At 43.1% G+C, this 20454-nt stretch overlaps 1 protein-coding gene across 2 annotated transcripts in view; it reads right to left on the reverse strand.

Moving 5' to 3' along the window:
- ACACA (acetyl-CoA carboxylase alpha) overlaps window positions 1–20454 on the reverse strand; it is a 111361-nt gene that overhangs the window by 82409 nt on the left and 8498 nt on the right. For both annotated transcript variants that reach the window (XM_075032988.1, XM_075032987.1), the window contains exons 9-19: window positions 20104–20254; window positions 18640–18774; window positions 17546–17692; window positions 16844–17032; window positions 16147–16247; window positions 15480–15568; window positions 13944–14068; window positions 9228–9341; window positions 7540–7653; window positions 6780–6869; window positions 6167–6285 (exon numbers count right to left, since the gene is read on the reverse strand). In XM_075032988.1, coding sequence (XP_074889089.1) covers window positions 6167–6285; window positions 6780–6869; window positions 7540–7653; window positions 9228–9341; window positions 13944–14068; window positions 15480–15568; window positions 16147–16247; window positions 16844–17032; window positions 17546–17692; window positions 18640–18774; window positions 20104–20254 — 1374 coding nt within the window. The remainder of the gene's footprint in view (window positions 1–6166; window positions 6286–6779; window positions 6870–7539; window positions 7654–9227; window positions 9342–13943; window positions 14069–15479; window positions 15569–16146; window positions 16248–16843; window positions 17033–17545; window positions 17693–18639; window positions 18775–20103; window positions 20255–20454) is intronic.

Here is a 20454-nt window from a genome sequence, read left to right on the forward strand (position 1 = left end):
ACCAAAAGGGCCATGAGGCCTCAGGGGGTTGAGACTATTTTTTCAGCTTGGCAAATGGTGGGAAAGCTGCATGGGATCTACTTCAGTTGAAAGAAACAGTCTGGAGAGGACTGGCAGTTCCTACACCTGATATGCTTGTGTAGCAGTCCCTGGAATGCTTTCAGAAAACATACAGAAAAAAACCCAGCATAACAAATGTTCCTTTCCATCTCAAAAAGAGCACCCTGTTGCCTTGCTCCAGGAACTGTTCTCCAGCCACTCAGTATGGAGCTGAAGAGACTATGGCAAGAATCGCAATGAGGAAAACAGAAGACCCAGTGGCTGGAGATGTCAGAAAAGAATGGAGAAATAGTCTTCAAGCTGCACACTATGGGGCTGGCTTTATATCTACAGATCATCATAGCTGTGGAGGGCTTTTCCTAACAGGAGCTGCATTGTCACTTGTCACTTGTCACTGAATCGCACTAAGAGGTAAAGGTTTGACATTTGCAGTACCATCAGGCCTTGTGAAAAGGCACTACAGTCCACTGAGCTACACCTCTGCAGCTCTGACAAATAAAACACCAGCTGCAAGCCAGCCTACTCAGCCTTGTGGCAACACCAGTGCCAACGAGCAGCACCACAGTTCTGGGAGCCGAATAAAGGCACAGCTGATGGAGCGCACGCCGACAGCGTTCTCCACAGCCAACTCCACGTAGCTGATCACAGGATCAGAAACCTCACCACACCAGCCCCAGCCCTTCTCCCCATCTCTTTTGAACTTTTAAAAAGGCCCTTCTTGACCAGGGAAGCTGATCTCCCTAGGAATCTGCTCCATACCAATGCAAGCTCTACTGCTACAATTACTCCTTCTGCTCAAGCAGACAAAAATCCCCTTAGCTCACCCCTGCACCTCCTGGTTGAATCTGAACTTGTTTCCCTTTGCCCCTCCCATTCTTTTTTTTTTTTTTAGAAACAAGAGCACTCCCCTATGAAAATGATGGCAGTGCATGCAAAGCGCCACTAGTTATATCAAGCTGTGATTGAGTGCCAGCGCAGGGCAAAGCTTTTGAAATCAGGCAGCAAAGCGGAATCAGCAGAGGTCGGCTGAATAACCCACTTGTAGTTATTAACAGCAGTACCACAGGAGAAAGAGCAATTCCACTGGCTGTGACCAGTGGCATTCCTCTTATGTTTCTTCATTTCTGTAGAAGAATCTAAACAGAAGGCTGTGAAACATGCCTCAAACCATACATTTTGATTGGGTTTTTCCTCTCCCTCTTTCTTTCCTTATTCTTCTGCTCCCTCTGTGATTCAGCCAAGCTGAATCTGCTACTGAAGTCCAATTTGCATAAAATTATCATCGTTCCATTCAGTTTGCTGCCCCTTCAACAGCCCCTTCTTTGCTCAGTTGGAAGATTTTGCCCTTTCTGAAACAGGCAAGCCAAGGGAACTGCAACACATTACTGCTGCCTGCTGTCTAATTAACATCAAACCCTCAGCACGAAACTGCAGGGATTTACAGGTGTCCTGGAATCATTTTCCCCTCCTCCCTCCAGATATCAGCCAGTCTCTCGCAACAAGGAGGGGGACCTCAGGCTACCTAATGATACACTACGAGTTATACGCTCACGTCTCCAGGCTCGTACGGTTAAGAGTCCAAAGCAGCACAGCTGATTCAATACTGGCAATCCAAAGACTGATGCAAGAGGCTGTTTTAGCAACTACTTTAGTCCACAGAAAACGCTTCCATTTTGCCAGAAATTCAAATCTTATGAGTATATCGTTGTAAAATGATAGTAGGAAGAAACCTACAAACACTGCTCTACGTGTAAGCGAGTTTTGGTTTCTTATTCTTCCGTAAAAAGCACTGTTTGGAAACAGCATTATTTAATTTGGCTTTCAGCCTTCAAAATAGTTTCTACCTGTAATCTAAGGAAGAGGCTGACAAAAAAGAACAAACAAAATATTCCATAGATGATAAAACATCAAGAGACAGCAAAGGAGAGATCATGCACCACTCTTAAGCCTTGAAATCAGCAACATCAAAGTCCAAGTAGGGTGTCAACAAACATCCACAAGGACAGGAAGAGGAGATACTGGGCAGAAACAAGCACAAGATAGTTGAGACATTTATACTGATACCCTTGGAAATACAAAGCAGCTAATGACTAGACCCGAACTCCACCCTTGGAAGCATCACGGACAGCAGGATGCAGTCCCAAGAATGAATTCAACCTAGACAAGTCGAAGTAAGGCATTTGCCCGTATGTCCATGTTTGCCGAGTTGTGTGCATTCCCAATTCCAAATGCAATTGGGGTTAGGTGGTGTCAGACATCTTGTTTATCAAGTTTCAAAAGTGAAACTTGCTTTAAAGCTAATTAATCCAACTATCAAAACTTGAAGTCTTAATCTGCAGTGCTAACACCTTCCTTCACTTCCACCTTCCAACGGTACATCCTGACTCAAGATTCCTCAGGACGTCTGAAGGCCAAGTGTGGCAGTTAGGGGTGGCACATGGGAAAAAAGGAAGGCGCGGGCTCAAGGCACAGATGGATTGGGAAGGAGTGGCTAAGGCATCAGAGTGAGCAAAACAGGCTGGTTACACTTCCATTTCCTTTGGGGCTCAACATACTCAGAAGGAAGAGCCCTGTGGTATCACTGCCATACCCCCAAATAAAGATACATCCAGCATCTCTAAGTCACCCGTGTCAGCAATTGTCTTAGCATCTGACAGAGGGAACACATTTATTTACCTCACCTCTGAGGAAAACAGAGGGATCTGTTTTGTGGGAACACATTTACCTCTGAGTCCTTCCCTTCTGATCCTCCAGCGCATCTGCTACTGGGGAAGGAAAGATCAAGAGAGCAGCTGAACAACCTGGTTGGGGGAATGCAGTGAGCTGGAGAAAAGGGGATGCTTTAGGAGGAGCAGTGCAGCAGCACGATTCTGCAGCAGGCTCCAAAAGCTGGCTACAGCAGACAATGTCCCAGTTTAATTTAAACCTTACAGCTTCAGACATAAGAAAGGCTGTTTGAAAGCAGGAGAGGAGAGGGGGATTATTAGAAAAAAAAAACTTCTCCTGTTGAAAAAGCACTATAATTCCCTCTCCCTATACTGGACACACAATGTTTCTTTGAACAGAAGATTTTAAGCTAAGATTAGGCAAGCACTGTTTCATGTGCTGAACACCTAAGAAAGGCCTTTCAGTGTCTGTCACCTGGCTTGCCATTCTCACAAAGGAAGCTGAACTCTCTAAACACCAGTCAATATTCCACCAGCTTCCCATCTCAGCAGGGCAGTCTGAACAAGAGGGAAGCAAAGAACAGCTCAGAACAGGGCTCATTTCTTCCTCACATCTTTTCTCACCAGGACTCTAGATGACTGAAAGAGGCAGGTTATCCTAATGCAAGGGGCTCTGCACATAAGCATTTGTTTGCAGTATCCTGCTGCAGCATGTAGTGATCAGCATCCCGTAGATACCCTTGTATCGCTTCCTCCAGATTGGATTACTGCAACGCCCTCTACTTGGAGAGGGCTTGCAAACTCCATTTACTGCAAAAGGCACCAGATGGTTACACCGTACCCTCATCTGCCTTGCACCGGGTAATAAGGAATGCTGGTTTTGATCTATAAAGCCCTCTATGGTTTCAATTATAAGCAGTTTTTCTCCCTATGTCTTACCCTTGCAATCGGGATCAGTGGGGATTCTTACAACAGGATGTTTTCTATTAATTTAAACAAATAATTCCCAAAACAGTTTCTGCCCACAAAACCCACCAGGAGCAGGTTGCATTTCTATGACTTTGTTAGCAGATTTAACAGTTTTTCCTTCCTCTCTGCTTCCATGTAAAGCTTTCCTATGGGTAGTTGATAGCAATAATTTAGTGGCCAAAAATACAAAGTCTGAGTGCCTAGCTGTGATGAGTCAGATGAGAAGTAATGACTGTGATTGTTTCTGTTACAATTAAGTAAAGACATACTGGAGTTAAATACCAATAAGAAAGAATTTAAATATAGCAACCATTATCAGTTTGCAATTTTCTCTACATGAATATTTGCTCCAGTAAAATTCAGGCCCTTAAATGTTCACAGAAATCAGACACAAAAGGGACCAGGGCTTAAAAATATCTGATGAAGTGCTGAAAAATATGTGGCATCATACAACTAACACCAGCTCTGAAAGAGAATGGTCTCTTAAGGGCTCTCTGGTATCTACACCTGGTTCACCAGGACCCAACCCAGCAGAGCCTCAAGGGACATTTTGCTTGGTCAGCTGGGATATTTTGGCTTTCAGGTTTGTCCTTGGAATGCATTTTTAGCTTTTCACTCTAAAAGTTCATGCTACAGAAGATACAAAAAAACGTATGATGGACGTAGAACATGGTCAAAAACAACAAAGAAGACTTAAGCAAGACAATGTCAAAGTTTTGAGATTTCAGTGTCTTGGGCTTAACATAAGGTCTGCCTTTACAGCTAGCTTAAATCTACACACTTACTGCTAATTTAAGACCCTAGGCATCCTGCTACCAGCTGTGCTTCAGCACCCAGCCACACAACAGCTGCACAAGTAGGTATACACTGCAAGAAGCTGCATCAAGCAAGAGGAACCAAATTCATCACTAACAGACAGAGGTGCAACTCAAAAGGAACTGAACCTGCCTATGCAAGCAGTGAATTTGTCCCCAAGCCTGCTTGCCTCTGCACAAGGACAGCGATGCATTTTCAGTCAACCATCAGTAGCGCCGATGGTTGAGAAGCAGAACTGAGCTTCAGAACATTGCCCCAGCAAATTCACCATAAAGCAGAGAGGAGATTTCAGGACAAAGAAGCTGTTCCCCAAGCAGGTAACAGTTCTCCTCTTCCATCTGACCTTGTCCAATTAAGCTTGCGCACAGTAATAGAGCAGTGGTCAGCGTGGGCAGGCCAAACAACCCCCAAGCAACAGAGATAACTGAGACCAGCAAAGAGAAGAAATGGAGAAAGAATGGGGGGTGGGCAGAGAGTATTATAAAGGGGTACTAAAAATAGTATGCAATTATTTACAAATATTCTAGAAATGTAGGAAACAGATGAGACCAAATGCATGTCCCATTTGTACCGTGAGTGTTTTGTGCTGCTTGTTGAGGACAGTCATTCGTTTCTAGCAAACCAGATTCTGAAAACCATTTCATAAAATGTACTGATGGATTCTCAATGAAGCGAGACTGGACCCCGTTGCCCAGCCCCACCAAAAATAAAATAAGGAAAAAGATGTTTGGAAACAAAGGAGAAAAATAGCACTGGTACCATACTGCCAAACCAGCACAGATCAACAGTGGCACCCGGCGGCCACGAAGACTCACTGCGCCTCTTGGCTCCAGCACGCTCTCCACTGCCTGGGACAAAAATAAAATATCGTCTAAAATACCCTCCTGACTTCCTGTTGCAAATGAAAAAACATGGGAACTGACTAACCTGGCAGATGCTGAAGAAGTTCTGATAACCCAGTTTGTTTGGGTTTGGTTTTTTTAAAATGATCTTAGCACACGCTAGGGGATGCGACCCTTCTAGAAGATAGGGCAGCGAATAGTTGATGCTTTCGGTTGCAGTCATGAGAAATACATTCTGAAAAATACTGACTGAAAACCAAAGTATGTCAACTCTAGCATTTCTATATAAAATACATTCATACATGCATCTTGGTCTCAGTCAAAAAAACACATGCTAGAAAAGATTTCACCTTATCCAGTAAAGCCAGGTTTGAAAGTAGAGCCAATCACAAACTGTTAGAAAGGGCTGGCAGGGGAGCACTGCAGGAAGGGGACAGAGACTGACCTTTATTAAAATTCTGAGTAATTGATTATTCTGTCTGGAATTGGAAGGCTCTGGATTCAGCCAGGACTAAAGTCCTACAGGAAAGTTACTACACAAGCTGAACTTAAAAATCAGAAAATACAGGAAAACTGTATCATATTTACATGAATCCAAACTGTAGAACCTACTACCCACAGCTCCTGAGGTTTTAAATAACTTAGGAGAAGGAACTGGGTTATGTAGGGGTTTATCTTAAATAATTTGTGCTTATTTGAGGCACTGGGACTCTCCCTTTCTCCACTAATTCTATTGTAAGCTTTCTTTGCCAAAATAGGATGTAGCCCCTCATAAACCACCAATTCCAAAGGCACCTGAACACGTGATCTGACCTGTTCGGATGGGAGGTAGGTAGCATGAACTGGAACTCCACCACACAAGTGTTATCCTTCAGCTGGCGATGCTGGACGCTGTTTAACTCATAGGCAATATATGCCCTTCGAACGTACACCTGGTTAGAGAGAAGCTCAATCAGCTTAACTGTGCTAAGGAAGCAGAAAGAGAGAAAGAAGACAAATAATAGCCCAGAGATTTAAAAAAATATTGAAAACCAAACAGATACCTCCAAATGAATATCTACATAGAACTCTAATTCAACTAGATTTAAAGTTATTCTTTGAGGAAGGCCAGTCTGGCAGGATACAACCATCAGCACAAGGCACACAGGGTAGGCTGACCACATTCTCTGACAGCATCTTCACTTCCAATCCTTTCAACCACCTAAGTCTTCTTCAAGCAAAGAAGATATCTTGAATCTGAAATTTCAGTCAGTTATGGATATTAATGCTGCTAAATGCCAGACTCCAAGTATGCCAGATTCCACACCACCTACAGCTCTCTTAATCTTGCAAGGTAACAGTGCTCAAAACAACAACAACAAAAAAACCCAAACAGAAAAAACAGAAAAATTAAAAATATTTATTTTTTCAGAAGGAATAGACTTACCTCCAAAGCTGCCATTCTTACCACCTGGTTACTGTGGTAGAAAAAGTTGGGTAGCACATCAAAGATGGATGTCTCAGACAAAATGAGTTTCTAGAAGAGATCACATTAAGCAGGGTTTTAAAAGAGAACTGCCTGTCTTGCAAACAGGATCAGGTAAAAAAGCAAAAACCCCAAATCAAGCCTGACTAGTTCTGATTTCCATGCTTTTTCTGTTGTTCATCAAGGATTATGACCTTTTTATATTAAATAATAGAATTATAGAATAACTCAAATTGGAAGGGACTCATAAGGATCAGAGTCCAACTCCCCGCTCCTCACAGGACTACCTAAAACTAAACCATATGACTAAGACCATTGTCCAGATGCTCTTTGAACTCTGACAGGCTTGGTGCCATGACCACTTCCCTGGGGAGCCTGTTCCAGTGACTAACCACCCTCTTGGTCAAAAACTTTTTCCTAATGTCCAGTCTGAACTTTCCCTGACACAGCTTCACTCCATTTCCTCATGTCCTATCACTGGTCACCAGAAAGAGGAGATCAGCACCTCCACCTCTGCTGCCTCCCTTGAGGAAGTTGTAGTGTGATGAGGTCATTCTGGTATCAGCGTAAGAATGAAAACAAAAATGAGGGGGAAGCTAGAAACCAGAACAATACAATTCAAAGCCACATGGACCTTGGGACTGTAAGTGAGATTTAATACAGAAACATTAAGATCAATGAGAAAAAAGCAAGGAAACAAGGAGAGAAGTTTGGTAGATACCTGCAGGTTCTCAATGCAGAACTGGTGTCCATACATGTCAATAGCAGACAGGAAGATGGACTCCACCTGGTTGTGACGCAGCTCGTAGGATGGCAAATGGGAAGCAATGAGAACCTGGTAAACAGCAAACACAAGGGGTGTCAGTGAAAGGAGCTATGCTGGGCCATCAGCAGGAGGCTGTTACCTCCAAGGCAGCAATAGTCTGCTCCATCCCAGAAGAGGCAGCTGGTTTCTCCTGTGAATTCTGTGGCACCTGGGTGATGCTGCAAACTCTCTCCCCTCCCCAGCCTCATTTGTGTATCTGCTCGGTTTGTATTATTGGCAATTCCCCATGGAGAAAAGGAACAGCTTCAATCAAGTTCCATCAGTGCATGTGATTTAGCACTGCAGAGCTGCTAGTCCTGGGGATTGCCTGACCGGCTGTTAATTGGAAAGCAGATCTGGCAGGCAGCAGCTGTGGGGAGGCCAGCAACAGAGACCGCCTTTCACAGCTTCCAAGCAGAGGAAGCAAGAGACACTGGTGCCAGGTATTAAATGCCCAACATGAAGGATACGAAGATAGGAAGGGGAAGCAGCTTGCAGGGGAAAATGAAGTGAAAGAGCAACATAAAGACATACACAGGGACTGCAGCACCATCCCCTGCATGCTGCTGAGATGTTCAATAACTGAATGGTTCAAGGACACAAATACAATCCTGAAGTAAACATAAGGTCACTGAGCAGCTTCAAACACCCTATTCATTTTCAACAGTCAAGCTCTGAAATAAAAGGAGAGATCCCCAAAGTGTCAGCTTTCCTACTTAGGACTTTTAGAATGGAGATAGGGACTGTGGAGTGAAAGGAGTGATCAGACTACAGGGTTAGCATTACCATGAAACGATTATGCCCTCTCACTCCTTCCTGGCTACAGACTAACTGCTAAAGAGGAAGCTCACAATAATATCCAGGTAGATATCTGGCATTCAAATTATTATCTGTACTAGACTCTTGGAACTGACAGTATCAAGAGTTTTTCCAATTATTTTCAGGTTAAAAAGAAATTGACAAAACGCAACTCAAAAGCTAGAAGAAACCCTGCAAAAGACCAACGTAATTCTTTGCAATAATTCCTCAGTAGTTGCAAAGAACATCTGGTTCTTGTGTAAATTTCTCTCCCTGTTCTCTGCACACACTGATTCGCAATTGTAAGGTAGCTGATGAACCCGGATAGCATGTCCTGGCTGTTTACTGTACAGCTGCCTGCACGTTCCAGGCAGCCTGTTCTTGTCAGGTTCACAGATTATAAAGCCAGAAGGAACTACAGTGACCATGTATTTTGACTTCCTCTATCACATAAACCACATAGGCTACTCTTAATTAACTCTTATTTAAGCCAGACAAAACTTCTTGGAGGAGCAGGGACAAAGGAATGTAATCTTAACTTCAAATTTTACAGTGATTGGGAATCCACTGCAATCTTTGTTAGACTGTCACAATGGTTAATCATTGGTTAATTAGCTTCATTGTTAAAGCGCTGCTCACAGTAATCTACTCTTCACATTTGCATAGTAATCAAAATAAACATCAAGAGAGATAGACTTTCCAAAAGAGCGAGCTCCAAGTGGGAGCAGTCCCTATTGATCTGATCAGCAACGGCACAGTCTGTCTCTAGCAGGGATCAGCTTGGATTGCTAAACACGCTCCCTTACCTGGCGTGCTCGCAGGGCCACTTTAGCGTTGGTTGTCTTGCTGAGCTGGGTCAGCTCTGTCAGAATATTAATCAGCTCATCTGTCAAGGTGGGGTCACGGCCACATAGCTGGTCCTAAAAATAAAGAGAACTGAAAATGTTTACAACAGAGGAAGACCATCTTCCATCCTCCTACAAAGGAGTTTAAACCTGAAATACATACACACATGCACTCAGGGGCTGGAGCAGATCACCTCTAGAGGTCCCTATCTAAATTATTCTGTAATTCTGTGCTGACAAGGGTACAAGTATTAGGCTTTCAATAATTTGACACATATAAATAAAGCTAGAGAGGAAAGAAGGCACTGGCACCATCACCCATTTTCTTATTTGTAGCATGTGTTTTGGCATCCAAACACAGGAGAAATACTGACTTGTCAAAGAGACTCAAGTAAAACATATTCTCATTACCCAATATCAGCTTTGTATGAAAATTGTCCCCTAGCGGCAATGCAAAATTCAAAGAGCATTTAATTATAGCAAAATGCCTTATGTAGCATGCAAAGATTAGCAAACTTTCACTGTCAGAGGTGACCAAACAGAAAGAGTTTAACTGCCGGGAGAACCTCCTGAAGTCCACTTAAAAAAACACCTCAAAACCAAAAAAATCCCACAACTTCACACCCACAAACCAACCACATGCTTTGTACAGCTTCATCAACACCAGAAAAAAAAATCCTGTCGTTCCTCTAACAAGGCTAAGCAAAGCTAACTAAAACCATAAATTACGTGTTTCCTGCCACAGGAAACCAGGACTGACTCCGTAGTATTTCTTCCAATCAAAGAATCCTGGTTCTGAGGAAGCTCACTAGCTTACTTTACTGTCTAAATTGGCTGATAAAACTGAACAGCATCATTTTCAGTGTTAATGCTGTTTCAAAACTCTTTTGGATTCAGCCATTCAAAAAAATGCCAACAGTAAAGACTTTAATCTGTTTTGTTTTCTGAACAGAGGAGGTGCACTCTTACGCACACTTTCTTCCAGAAATTGTTTCAATTCCCACAAATAATCCCACAGTCTTCAACTACTCACACTGTCTTGTGAGCCTCTTCCCTCCCACTCCCGAAGCTGGAAACCCTCTAGGAGCCTCTAATGTGTTTCTTTCTATACAGCACTTAACAGCTTTTCTCTTGGTAAATGAATCATAGGAGGAGAATGTGAGATGAAACAGGGATATGCAACAGGAAAGAGAGTCGGTGCCTTAAAGTTTTAAGAGATTTTAAACACGTACAGTCCAGAAAAGGCTCTTTGAAGATCCAAGGAATAGAAGGGGCGAAAAAGGGAAACCTCTGTGCAGTAGGTTAGTTTATCAAACTAACTGCCAGGGAAAATACAGTAAAAGACAAAAAACAAATACTACAAGTCCCATAGACTGACTAACAAATAACAGCTCATACTACATGAGATTCCAAAGCTAAGTAGCTTTTCCCCCACATCTCTCTTGACCCCTTTCTCTCCGACCCCACTAAAGCATGATGCCATCTGTAGGAATGATGGGATACATCTCTCAGGGAGAGAGACCACAGTCAAAACACTCTTATTAAAAAATCTAAGCTACTAACTCTTATGAAATTGTTGTGCCCTACTGAGTCTTGGGCCGGCAAACATTACAATGATTGTTCCCAAAGACAGTTCTGTGAATTTATCCACTCCAGGTCACTGTGTGAATTGACAGCGAATAATTCAAGAACTGCCTTCGTCATATTTGAAATACAAATTCCTGAGTGTTGTAATGTTACTGCACAAGGTAACACAAGTCCGATAGGACACAGGACATCTGCCATGCCACAAGCGATTCTGTCCAGTTAAGACTAGGATGTGCATACAACAGTCAGTTAAGTACATAAAACGAACATACAACTTCAAATCACACTATATTTCAACAAATATATGAAGGATGAAGTAGCTCCCATCCTGCCTTAAACGCCTGCTAGCTAAAAAAGGTGAATGATGGCAGCATAACACTATTACTAAAACCATCCTCAGAGCCCCTTGTTAATAATGGATTCCTAGGGATACATCAATAACAGCAACATAAGCATCAAGGTATTTTGACATGATGTTTGCCCTTGGAGGACAAACTTAAACCATCCCACATAAATAGCCTGGCAACCCATAAAATGCCACAGCCTTCACCATGATTACACCAAATATGCCACGGGGTCCCTCAGACATGAAGAATAATGTGAGTCGGAAGAAAGAGGAATGACGGTCTTTTGGTTAACGGCGTGACCTGTAACTCGGCAGACAGTAATCCCTAGCTGTGCCACAGATGACACTGTGACCAAAGGCACATTGCCCCTCCTGAGCCCCCGTTACCCACTGGGTTCGAGAAGTTTGTGTGAGGGCAGATGCCCTTTTGCAAGGCCTCGGGCACCGCGCTGGCAGAGGCCATACAAATGGCGCTTGGATCACCGGTTAGCTACCCGGCTGTTCGTCCACCACGTGCAGCACGATCTCTCCAGTATGTTTTAAGTTCTAGCAAACTGGGATGGTGGCCTTTACTTGAGTAGAAATAACTGACAGCGGTGGGAAGAATGACTACACAGGAAGGAAAAAGTAAAACTCTTTGACGTTTCTCTGCGTTTGCTATCTCCCAGCACACCCCTCGTTCCCTCAGACGGACATTGTGCCGGCCAACGTGAAGACATAGCAAGGCTCTGCCTCCAAGATGTGGCTTGTGTGGAGGTGAAAAACTAGACAAAAAGTTTCAGTCCCATTTTAGCAAGAAATAATCAGGATGACAACAACAAAATAAAGCAGGTAGCTGGCGCTGCACTGGCTTTTGCCTGCACTGATTGGCAAAGGCAGCGAGCAAAGCCTCAAACCAGCTCTTTGACAAGGCCTAACGCCTCCCCGGCACCCCCGTGTAATTACACACTTGAGTGACTGGACTCTGAAGAAAATTGAAGGCCTGAGCTGCGAACAGCTGCCATTTTCTCTCTCCATCACGCCAGCATGATTACTTGAGAAATGAACAGCCCCGGCTCAAAGCTACTCCAGAATTCTCAGAGGAAATATGGCTCCGTGTTCAAATAATGAGATTCTTAAGGCAAGCGTTACTTACAATCACACCACACACCAAAAAGGGAAAGGGAAAAAAAAAAAAAAAGGGGAAAAAGGAGAGCCAGAAAGAAAGAATGCCAGTGTCCTTATATCTTACAAATTAGAATTTAAGAAACTCAGCCTCAGCCTAGGACGATTATGACTTTTTCTGCTTTTGAGAGTTATTTTGTGGATGGCTACTTTGGACATATTTTTGGCAGTAACAGACCACATGATGTTTGGGGAAAAAAAAAAGAAAAAAAAAAAGAAAAAAAAAAGAAAAAAAAAAGAAAAAAAAAAGAAAAAAAAAAGAAAAAAAAAAGAAAAAAAAAAGAAAAAAAAAGGAGGGCGGGAAAGAGAGAGATAGTATTGTAATTAGCCTCTTAAAAAGCAGGATACCAAACTCCAGTCTGTTGAAAATCATGTTGTAGCTAAATTCATGAACGTGGGCATTCATTCTGCTTCAAAGCATTACGTGGGGCAAGGATTTTTTGAGGCTTTTTAGGAAACAGGAAAAAAGAGACAGATTCAACTGTTGTTTTTTAATTATTTTTCCTAGGAACGTAATTTACTGGGAGTTTTACCCAGCAGAGAGGGACTGAAGTTAATGAGAACTGAGATTTTTCATGGAGTAAGAAGCCACAAGAACATGGGTGGTAGGTCCTGGCATGAGGATTCATTTGTTTCTAGGGTACAATCTGTGTCTGTCCAAGAGGAATTCCAACCCCAGGAGATTCCCCATCCATTTGCAAGCTCTCTGGACAGCCACACACCATCCCAAGGGTCAGAAGCCTGACCTGGAGTAACCAGCTTTGTGCTGAGATATTGCGTCCTAGTCAGATTCCATCATGCAGCCCAGAGTACAGCCAGTCCGAAAGCACCACTGCAGACCTGAGATAAGACTTTATGAGACTATAATCAGGAAGAAGCTAAGAGAGGTTTGCCACCACTGCCAAACCTATAATACCAAACTATGGTTCATCAAGAAAGAGCATATGAAACCCCTCAAGGGCCTCCATATGGGCTGGCTAATGCCACTCACTACCAGGAAGTCACCCTCATTAGTAATGAAGGACCATAAAAATGTTGCTATTACAGAATTATTACCACAAAAAAAATCATCTGCTTTTTGTGCTGGTAGCATATTGCTTTGCCTTCCAAGCAACTCCAGTTTGAGTACCATGAGCTATATCAAGACAGGACCTCTCTGAGACCCCTGAAGCTGAAGAAGCAAACTAAACCAAGTATAAAGTCACAGCCCAGTGTCTGAAAGTTAGCCTCTAGCATCCTCCCAATGTAAGAGTTAAGTCTGCATTCTTATCTCCCCACAGATGCTCACAAATCACTTGCATAATTAGCCTTCACTACATTCTGATAGGCAATCAATGCAGGACAGTCATGAACCAGAAGGTGTACAGACACTGAGCTGAACAGTATGTTCTGGGTCTCCTCTAATGCATGGCTTACATGCCCTAAGAACACATGAAGAAACTCTACACTGCTGCCACTGCTTCTATAGCTAGAAGGCTTGCATCTTTAAGGATGAGAGCTGTCAATTCAGTATCTTTCAAAGCATCAAACATAGAACTACAAGAAGCAACAAATTTCTAGAGCACCGATAGACAACTTACAATAAGCATTGTAACAAGCAGGTTCTTCTTGGTGACCTGAGCGTGTGAGAAGATGTAGTTCAATACAGCATTCATATCACTTTTATTCTCTTCCCGAAGGGTAAAGACACACTTGTCATAGTGACCTGCAATCAGAAATGCACATTTTTTTCCAGTCTCTACACCTCTGTGTCAAGGAATACAAGTTACTAGATGTGTCTTTATTTTTCTACATACATGTTTTCAGAATCTACTTTGCATGGCCCACACATTCAATTCTGGGAAGGAAGCATTCCTCCCACCACCACCCCCTCAACTGCAAACTTTAATTTAAACATCCTACTCTTATTAAAACAGTTCCAATACCAAATACCTCCTCTGTGAGCAATATGAAGAGAGGAATGGTGAGCTCAGTCTTTCATTCAAATGACAACCAAAATAAAATAATAGCAAAAAGACTTGCACCATTCTCTACTACCAGCAAATCGAAGTGGAAATGAATCTGCTGTACTGTTAGGCTTGTGCAGGTATTGGAGCAGGACAAAAGAAAAGTAGAGCAGAATCTGAACTACCTGTAAGAGCTAGAGCCTCAAAATTAGCTAGTGCTTCATTGCCATCTTGTGCCTGGATACAGCAGCGCAATGCATTTATTTCAATTCTCAGTTTCAGGCTGAGGTTTGACGTTTGTTCTTTATGAAGAGCAAGCAACTTCCTGGTATTTTACAGCAGGTACAAACAACTCAGTGACTTTTTTTATTTTTTTAACTGCACTTGATTTTCTTACTATATAATTTAACAAACAGGCAAGATAGAACTAAATAGCATGGTGAATTTAAACAGTTTTTCTGATTCTAATTTTTCTGCAGATGCTCAGAAATCAGGAAATAAAAATCAAGCTTCTAACAGGAAGCTTCTACATGTGGAATACCCGAGTGGGGGAACTCTCCAGTGGCGGGCCACAGAGTCAGTGAAGGAACGCAAAGAAGAACTGCTTCATCTCTTGTCTAGAACAAGCAGAGACCACACAGACTAGCCAAGCCTTAGCAAGCTCAATAACAGACTAGAAATGGCAACACAAAGACACTCATAATTCAGTGAGCCTGTCTTTTTACTCCAGGTCATACAAAAGTCCTCACTTAGAGGATCATAAACTCATATAGGAGCTACTCTTTTGAAGATTTACAGGGAAAAGGAGCATTCCTACACCAAAAAGAGACCAGAGTCATACTATGCCATGTAAACTGTGAGTAAGATGACATGGAATGTACAAGATGATGGGCATACCAACAGTGGAAAACGACCACGACGGCTTTGGGGTAGAGTTTGTCATTTGCTTCTCATAAACATTATGAGCACTCTTACCACGAAAACTCAAACTGGACAAAAGCTCCTCTACAAAAACCAGGATCTGACTGGCAGATCTTTAAAAGAAAACCTGTGTAGCTTAGCTTCACCACAAAGTTGGAGTAATCTTTATTGAAGGGAGTCCATGTGGACCTTCTGGGAGGAAACGTGGTTCTTTCAGAAATCAAATCCTTGATGTGCTTAGAGACTCACCATGCTGAAACTGAGTCTCCACCTTCAGATACTGACGGAGCAGATCCATCACCACTGCTTTCATGTGACCCCGAATACCACTCCGGTACCTGTAGAAGCAAATACATCAAACCTAGCACTGAGTGAGACCAGCACAGACCTGCTTCTGAAGACCTACAAGTGAGTAACACTCAACACGAGTGGCAGAATAAGCCTGTTTGCTTACGGGAAGAAGCAAAGTACCTGGTTCTCAAAAACCCCAATTGTTATGTGAATACATAACCCCTGCTGTTACTGTTGTGGGGTAGCATGGCTCATGTTTTGCGTCAAAATGTCCTTTTTCTTCTAAAAATACTCAAAACTCTAGACACTGAAAGGCATAACACACACCAGCAGCTTGATGAAATGGCCAAGATGTGATCAGTGCCAGGACAGAAGTTAAATCTGTCTTTCACATGGCAAAGGGAAAAAGAAGAAGAATCTGTATGTGTGCTTCACACAGGCAGCCAGGAGCCACACACAGCCCCCTCACTGTTGACCTCCCTGAAGGAACTATGCAGGCTTATTCCTAGTGATTTAGACTCTGAGTGTAATAAAACCATTTGAATAAAGACAAGCAGGCTCAGGTCTTCCAAAGATCACCCCCCCAAAAAAGAAAATTTAGGGGGCACCCCTGAAAATGTCTCACCTCTGTACAAGCTGCACAATGCTCTGAGTGTTCATGAAGAAGACCTCACGCTCTGATTTGCGGTTCAAGGTGGCTGCATGGCTATCCAAGATATTGGCAATCTGAAAGAGAGCAATCACATGACAGTTCCAGTCCTGTATGGGGAAATCTGGCTGAAAACCAGTAGAGAAGCTGAGAACTTCCAGACAGTCCAGAGTAGAGCTCCACCAGACTCCAACAAAAGTCAAAGCCTTAAACTGCTAAGAAAGTTAATGACCTGACAATGATACAAGTATCAATGTACAATATTGTATACTGGAGAAATCATCTTCCAACACCTCATTACCTGATCAGGCCTCCCTTAGCTGCAACCGCTCTTTTGTAAGGTTACGTTGACACTATAAATTGCACTGCAGCATATGTACCAGGCAAAAAGCAAATAAATAAATGCCCACAAGGCCACTGACATGTTTAAACTGCTTCCAAACTGCCTGTTTAAAGCTATACTGAGCAGGGAACACATATGCTTCAGCACAGGTAAAGGAGGCAAGCCTTTAAGCTCAAGTGATACAGGTAAGTAACTTTCATCATGAAGATCCCATGTTCAAACACACCATTCAGGTCCAACTAACCTCCAGATAATTTCAAGGAACTTTCTCTCTCTCTCTGCCTCAATGCAAAACAATTTTTTTTCCTCTAGATAAGTGTGGTTGATCACCTGTTGGCTGGGAAACTGGCAAAGGACTGATGTGATGTTGCTGGCATATTGGGCCATCTCCTTCTTGATGGACTTCTCTACATTGGGTGGGATCCGTCCAGAAACACTGGTCATGATGTCCTGAAGTTCCAGCAGAGGCAAAGATGGATCTCTCAGTGTCTTCATTAGTCGCTCAACCCAGCCTTTCACCTAGAGAGAGACAAGTCAGTGTAAAGACAAGCACAAAGAAAAGAATAAGCAGCAATAAGGAAAAAAAGGAAAGGCTTTTCATTGAGGTCTTCTTCAATACTGTTTTATCATACAGCTAGTCCAGGGACTAAAAAGAGAGAACTGGGGTAGATGACAAAGCTGCTGTGCTACCTTAAGCCAACAGCTGACTCAGATTCGTCCACCTACTTTCCTCCTCCCTCTAGGACTTCTACCACAGCTGGCTGTGCACGCAGCTCCCATGTACAAGGCTGCAAGCATAAGCAGTAAAGATCAAGCTCAACTCCTTGTCTTTGTTTTGGGTGCCACAGGTGGGACTCTCCAATGAGACTGACTATAAGGAAGTCTAAGAAAGAAAACCAAATTGAGCTGGCACTAGCAGGGTAGTACTGCCCTGACTCCTGGTCCTCTGGCTGTGACATGGAAATTGGCAAGCCTTACCTTGAACTGAAAGAATATTTGTGCTCTCGCTCTGAAACAAGAAGTAACCACTACCTTGCTGCTGAAGTAGGGCTCTGGCAGGCAGTATCCATTCATCACATTGACCAGGTTATCTAGGACATAATGGAAGATGCGATGCAGTTTCTCGCCTCGAAGTGCTGTGCTCTGGATCTGTGGCAAGGCACCTGTGTGCAGTTCAGCCTGGAAACACAATGAACAGCACAGCATCACTAACCCTCCTGTTTGGCATCAGCCATGGTGATAACATCTTGCCCTTGACTCAGATTTAATTTGCAAGAATTCTCAGAGTGGAAAATGCACTTGTTTGAGAGACAGAAAAGCTATGAGCTGGAATCTCCAACAGTTCTATGTTGTGTACACCCACAAAATAAGCTTCCAGCCACTCTTCCAAATACGTTACAGTTGATCTCATTGTTTAGATCCAGGATTACCAAAAGTCTCTAAGAAAAGCACAGGAAAAACCAACAGTTTGGTGCTGACAATCACTTTCCACCCCCTGCACAACAACCTCCCACAATTTTCAACTAGCTATTGCTAATGGAACAATAGATTCTCTTTCACCGCCACCAGCTGCATCCCAGCCTACCATCTCTAAATGAATATATCTCTTTGCCTTACACCTTAAAAAAGATCCATGTCCTAGGCTCTTTTTTTGTATTTCCACATTTGCTACAATTGCAATACAGGGCCTTACACTTGCTACATTTGCTACAATTACAATACAGGGCCTTACACTCTTGGAGTTGGGATATCAACTCCCATCCTCCCAAAGAGGGTCACTTAAAGAAGAATATATGATAAAAAGAAGTTAAATAAACTTGCAGAGAAATAAAGCAGATGATAGAAAAATCTGGCCAACATCCAATATCCTAGACAGCCATGTACGCACAATAGCACAGAGGGAATAAGAGAACAAGAATGGTATGTAAACTTAGCCTGAATCAGAGAAAGAGACAATGATCTGAGTCCTAGTCCTCATCTGAGACAAATAAATGGTAAAGTGACAATTCCAGTACAATGCACAAATCTGAAATTGGTTCGGTACACTGGACCATCTCATACCACTCTCAACATCACTCCCCTATTAAAACCACAAAAAACATCTGCGGTTCCTGCAACTTTCTCACCTGCTGAACCCTGCTGGGATCATCCAGCTGGAGCTTGGCAATCACACAGCCTGGATCCAAGGCTGCCCCTGGGCGTTTGACATAATGGATGCAGCCTGATTCTCCTGCTGTTAGTGTCATCACCATTTTCATCACCTGTAGCAAGGAAAACAGGTTACACACTCAGCTTCCATGTTCCCCAAATGGTTCTAGTTTTGTGAGCCAGCAGCCAATGTCCTAACAGACAAACTAACCTGCATGAGCACCTTTTGCGTTCAGGCTTTCTCAAAGGCTTAAAAGCACACACACTGGGAACAAACCCCCAGACGCTTAAGTGAATGGTAGGACAAAATAATTGGCCACAAATTAGCACAGCAGGAAGCCATCCTCAGGAATGCCACCTGTTCTACACCGCTTGTACCAACAGGTACTCAAGAAGGTCCCACATTCAACAAAATGAACAAAGCAGATAAAATTTACTGCTGCAGCTGCTGCATTCTAAAGGCTAGAAGTGGGAGAGCCACTCTCAAAAGCTACAGCAACACATTCACTTTTAGCTGAGGGAACTAGGATCACTTTCTAGAGGTCACAGGTCTCAGACCGCTCTTCGCAAACAGGGATGCTTCCTTAGATCAACCATGGAAGCTCTTGCCTTTGGAGCAGAAGGCAAGGAGACAGTCTAGTTTTACCAATCCTGTACTATACACCACAACTGGGAACACAGGAACTGAGTAGGTGGTTCCTTCTTAGCCATGGCTCTGTTGCAGCTTAAAAGCACTTACATAAAGTATCTGGATCTCTGGCTTGATATTTTTCTCCTACACATTGTCCCCAACTGGTTTAATTGCGCCCCTGTCAACACACACCCTCCCCTCCCTCAAATCTGTATTGAGCCATGCACTCCTACACAACCTCTCGCACTTTCCTCACAGTGATGCAGAAATTGTTCATCATCCTCCTCTCTAAGAGTTAAGTAACTTCCAAGGGAGAAGGGAGGAGTGACACTTACTAACTCATCCGATCAACCCGGTAAATGATCAGATAATCAGAGAGAAGTCTTAATTTGTTACTTAATCCTGGCATGTAACTCTGCTTCTGAGTCTGTGTTCGTTGTGTGGTCTTCAAGTAGAAGGCCTTCTTCACCTCAGCTAGAAAACACAGTGTACATGGATCCCACTCTCCCTTGGTATCACAGCAAGATGATAACCACAGTCTCACTGCTGAGAATTTTGCTTATCAGTTGGTATACAGTCATTAACACTCAAATTTCAGCTGCTAAGTAATTTCTTCCCCACCCCATCACTCTCACTGCTGATTCCTGCATTAGTCCAAGTTAAAACACAGACAAAATTTGGAAAGGAAATACTGTGAATTATCCCTCAACACTCAATTCCCAGTTCCAAAGCATTCAACTTTTTTCCCCCCAGCTTTTGCCTGGGCAGATTCCACATCTGCAGCCAAGTCAGTTCTTTGAGACTCTTTTACCTCTATTTCTGCAAAGCACTGGCCTGCAAACACGTGTCCCCCATCCTCCACCACATACTGGATAAGCTTCCCAGCTGAAGGTGAGCGCAGAATGGAGGGATCATTCTCCTTTTCAAACACACAGGTCTTGTTACCTATAGTGATGCGATACCTAGGAAAGAACAGGACACATCACTGCAACAGAATTTCTTGTAGAAAGCATGGGAAGGGAAAAATCCATTCTCTCTTTCCCTATTCTATTTCAGAACAAAACTAAACAAAAACACCTCAACCAGCTCTTCTGAGCTGAATGGTATGGCCCTGCGTATGAAAGTTCAGTTTAATCATACTGAAACAGGACTAAGGAAGCCA

This window comes from Buteo buteo, chromosome 7 (assembly GCF_964188355.1).
Source record: "Buteo buteo chromosome 7, bButBut1.hap1.1, whole genome shotgun sequence".
Classification (NCBI taxonomy): domain Eukaryota; kingdom Metazoa; phylum Chordata; class Aves; order Accipitriformes; family Accipitridae; genus Buteo; species Buteo buteo.